The sequence below is a fragment of the Crocuta crocuta genome, unplaced genomic scaffold (assembly GCF_008692635.1).
Source record: "Crocuta crocuta isolate KB4526 unplaced genomic scaffold, BGI_CrCroc_1.0 scaffold781, whole genome shotgun sequence".
NCBI classification, from domain to species: Eukaryota; Metazoa; Chordata; class Mammalia; order Carnivora; family Hyaenidae; genus Crocuta; species Crocuta crocuta.
In genome coordinates, this window is record NW_027532178.1 from 28,750 (window position 1) to 32,473 (window position 3,724).

The following is a 3,724-nucleotide window of genomic DNA, read 5'->3' on the forward strand; positions in this document are numbered from 1 at the left end:
AAGAGAGCACAGTCTAGGAAAAGCTGAGTGTTACCTAGGTAATGCACTGAAGTGGAGGCTTTTGCCATTCTGGGACAACACAAAATAGTTTTGTTTCAACATGGCAAGAAGACAGAAAAAGCCTTAGGGAGCACTACATTCTTACACTGAGGTGAGAAGAAAGTAGGCAAAGTGTAACATGCCCTCATAAAGAAACGGGCTGCATGGCAGGAAAAGAAATCTGAGGAGTTATTTTCACCCTATGGTACTCAGCCCCAAGAAACCTTAAGCAGCAACTACTTGGAGACCATCAAAGGAATAATAAGTAAAGACCCTGGGACCCTAAATTACTTGGAAGAATACTTACTCATTTAATCCTTCAGTGACAGAAGGAGAACAACCAGGTAGCCTTTCCACTGCTAAATCTATANTCTTCACTTAATATTAAAATGATATTGGGCAATTAACTTCTCTGAACACTTTTTCCTCCCATAAAACAAAGATAATACCACCTACCTCAGAGACGAGTTGTATTAAATATTTATGCAACATATCCAATAACACAGACAAAATAGATTCCCAATAATTCCCTATGTATCTGTGGGCTCCAATGAAGTCAGGAACTGAATGTTGTGTATCTCTGTATTCCTAGTATCTGAGACATAGCATTTCATGTTTGCTGATTTGGAAAACACATGTATGCATGAATGGTCAAAAGGACCCTTTCCTTTTAAATTAATTACAATAAAGGTCTGAATTATTTTATTTAACTTTGTTTCTATATAGTGTTTATATCTCTGATATTGCTTATTTTTTTAAAGAATGCATGATGGCTACTGATAAGTCACTACAGTGCCCCTTTTTCTTACTAATATCATCTTCTTCTTGAGAAGAATCTTTAACTGCCATGTAAACCATCTTCTCCCGCTGCATTCGGCTCTGGTCAAGCACTCCAGCTACAGAATGTCCACTGGTGTACTCACTCTCTGTGACAATTTCTGTTCCACCTTAAAAATTAGATCACATATCAATATAGAGAAATATCATGAAATAATTCCCTAAATTAATAAGGAAGATATATAAGAAATATTTTCCTTTAGAAAAATATTCCCCAAAATATTCCAATATAAATTTCTAAGTGTCAAGAGAATTTCTTATAAATTACACTTTAAATGTTCAGTAATCACTGAGAAATAACAACAAATGTTAACATTTACATCACACTTATATGCCAAGCACTATAGAAGTCTTTAATATGTATTTTGCCCATTTAATTCTCACAATAGCCTTATGAGGTAGTTACTATCATCATGGCCATTTCATGGATGAGGAAACTGAGGCAGGAGGTTAAGTAACTCAACAATAACCACTCAGCTAAATTGCAGAACTGGGATTAAAACCCAAGCAGCCTGTCTCTAAGCCTGTTTTAAAATTCTTATTATAACTTCCTACTCTAAATCAAAACCTCTCCACTCATTTGTTTTGATAATCCAAACCATAACATTCTACTTATGTTGAAAGAATCCAAGAATGACATTTTCTGCATTCCTGCTTATTCCCGTACAATTTTTTAATATTCTGTCCCAAAGAAGCCAATATCACAATCTGCACTGGGGTGCCTGGGTGGCTCAGTTGTTAAGCCTACAACTTTGGCTCAGGTCATGATCTCATAGCTCATGGGTTTGAGACCCAGGCTCTGTGTTGACAGCTCAGAACCTGAAACCTGCTTAGGATTCTGTGTCTCCCTCTCTCTCTGCCCCTCCCTCGCTCGCANTGGATGTCCTAAGAGCATAACAAAATGTGTTGTACACCTAACCAATATACTCACTTTATGACCTATTATGCAACTCCTGAAAGTTGTATGTTTCATGAAAAAACAATATATAAGATCAGATATACTACATGATTGTTACTACAAAATANTTCTAAAACCAATCAGCATATGGAATTCAGAATTAAAAAAAAAAGATGAAACAGCACCTGAATGATTTTTTAAAAAGGCTTTTCAGAAATTATAAAAGCAATATCTTAATACTCTTCATTTCTGTTGAGTCAATGAATGACAGCTTCAAACCAGAAATGTTGTATACTTCTATATTTACTAACATATGCTAGACTTCAAAATCATATAGAAAGGTAAAGCAACAGTATTTGACAGTATTATACATTTAAGTATACATAAAATTTTGGTTGTCTACAGTCTTTAAGAATAACACTTATTTTCACATGAATACTATGCACAAACCATGCAATAAGTATGTTAACAAATTTTGTACTTTAACCATAAGTACTAAACGTATATTCCCTCAAATATTATATGCCTACTATTTTTATTTCAATGCTGTACTTATAAAAATTGAAATGTAATCTAATTGAAAATCTGCTCCTTCCTCTTATACATATTATACCATCANAGCCCCGTGTCAGATCTGTGCTGACAGCTCAGAGCCTGGAGCCTGTTTCAGATTCTGTGTCTCCCTCTCTCTCTGCCCCACTCCCACTCATGCTCTATCTCTCTCTGTATCTTAAAAATAAACATTAAAATTTTTTAAATAAAATAATAAAAGAATTTTAAGAATATTTAAATGGGTTAAAGTCTAGAGGCCCNCTAAAGTTCAATTCCTTCACAGAGCCTAGAAAACTTAGTATGCAATAGGTCAAAGTCTAGATATCCCTTACCTCCATTTTCAATGTGATACATACAAATTGAAAAATATTCTTTTGGCCTTTCAAAATGGTGGAAAACAAATTTCAGAAATTCTTTTTCCAATGCAAATCTACTTTAACTTTGTGATTAAATACAAATGATTCCATACTATTTAAGAGTTCAAAAACTTTTTCTATGAAAGAAAGGACCTAAATGATCAAAATAAACAGAGTAAATATCTTCATTCCAGCATAGACCCTAATCCTATTACTGCACTTTCTGGCAATTTTTTTTTACAATAAGACAGATTAAAATGAAAGAAAAAAAGATGAAATATCTGATAATATCGATTTAATAGCTACTTTTTTAAATTATGCTGAGAACAAACTGAAGACTGATGGGTGTGAGGAAGAGGGGAAGATGTGCATGGAGGAGGGCACTTGTGGGGATGAGCACTGGGTGTTATATGGAAACCAACTTGACAATAAACTATTTGTGAAATAAATAAATAAGTAAATAAATAAATGTTGAATAAACAATGACATCACAGATGAAAATTAATAGAGGCAAGGTAAGCTTTCAGAAAATGTTTTCTCATTCCTGAAAGTAAACACACAGGATACCAAAAAAACTCAAAAAGTGTCCAAAATATGAATTTCTTAAGTTGGAATAACTTATAGTAAATTAATGAAGTACTGAAAATACTCTCATTTAATCAATACTGCTTTATTATCATTCAATGGTTTAAAGTGATCATAGTTACTTCTGGAACAAATGGAATTCAAACTACAATTCAAGAAATTAAAGCTCATGAAATGAAATACACATTTTTTGGGTCACTTCTCAGTAGTTTTGTACCATAAGTTTTCCTTTAAGTATTGAAGTAACTGTTGCTATCCTGATCCCATTTATATCTTAAGGTCATCCATGATTTAATGTATCCATTATTTTCTACTTAGATTCCTCAGAATGAATAACTTTGAAATGTATTGAGTAACCAAACTTGTTTTGAGTTTTAAGATTATAGAAGATGATAAAGTTATCAAAACGTTAGTGTGCAGTTTTAAGAGATCAGCCATCAACTTCACCAAGATTTAT

At 33.2% G+C, this 3,724-nt stretch overlaps 1 protein-coding gene across 1 annotated transcript in view; it reads right to left on the reverse strand.

The window, feature by feature from the left end:
- ZNF711 (zinc finger protein 711) overlaps positions 1 to 3,724 on the reverse strand; it is a 21,330-nt gene that overhangs the window by 7,577 nt on the left and 10,029 nt on the right. Inside the window, exon 5 of the mRNA XM_077777462.1 lies at positions 849 to 986. Within this exon, the coding sequence (XP_077633588.1) occupies positions 849 to 986 (138 nt within the window). The remainder of the gene's footprint in view (positions 1 to 848; positions 987 to 3,724) is intronic.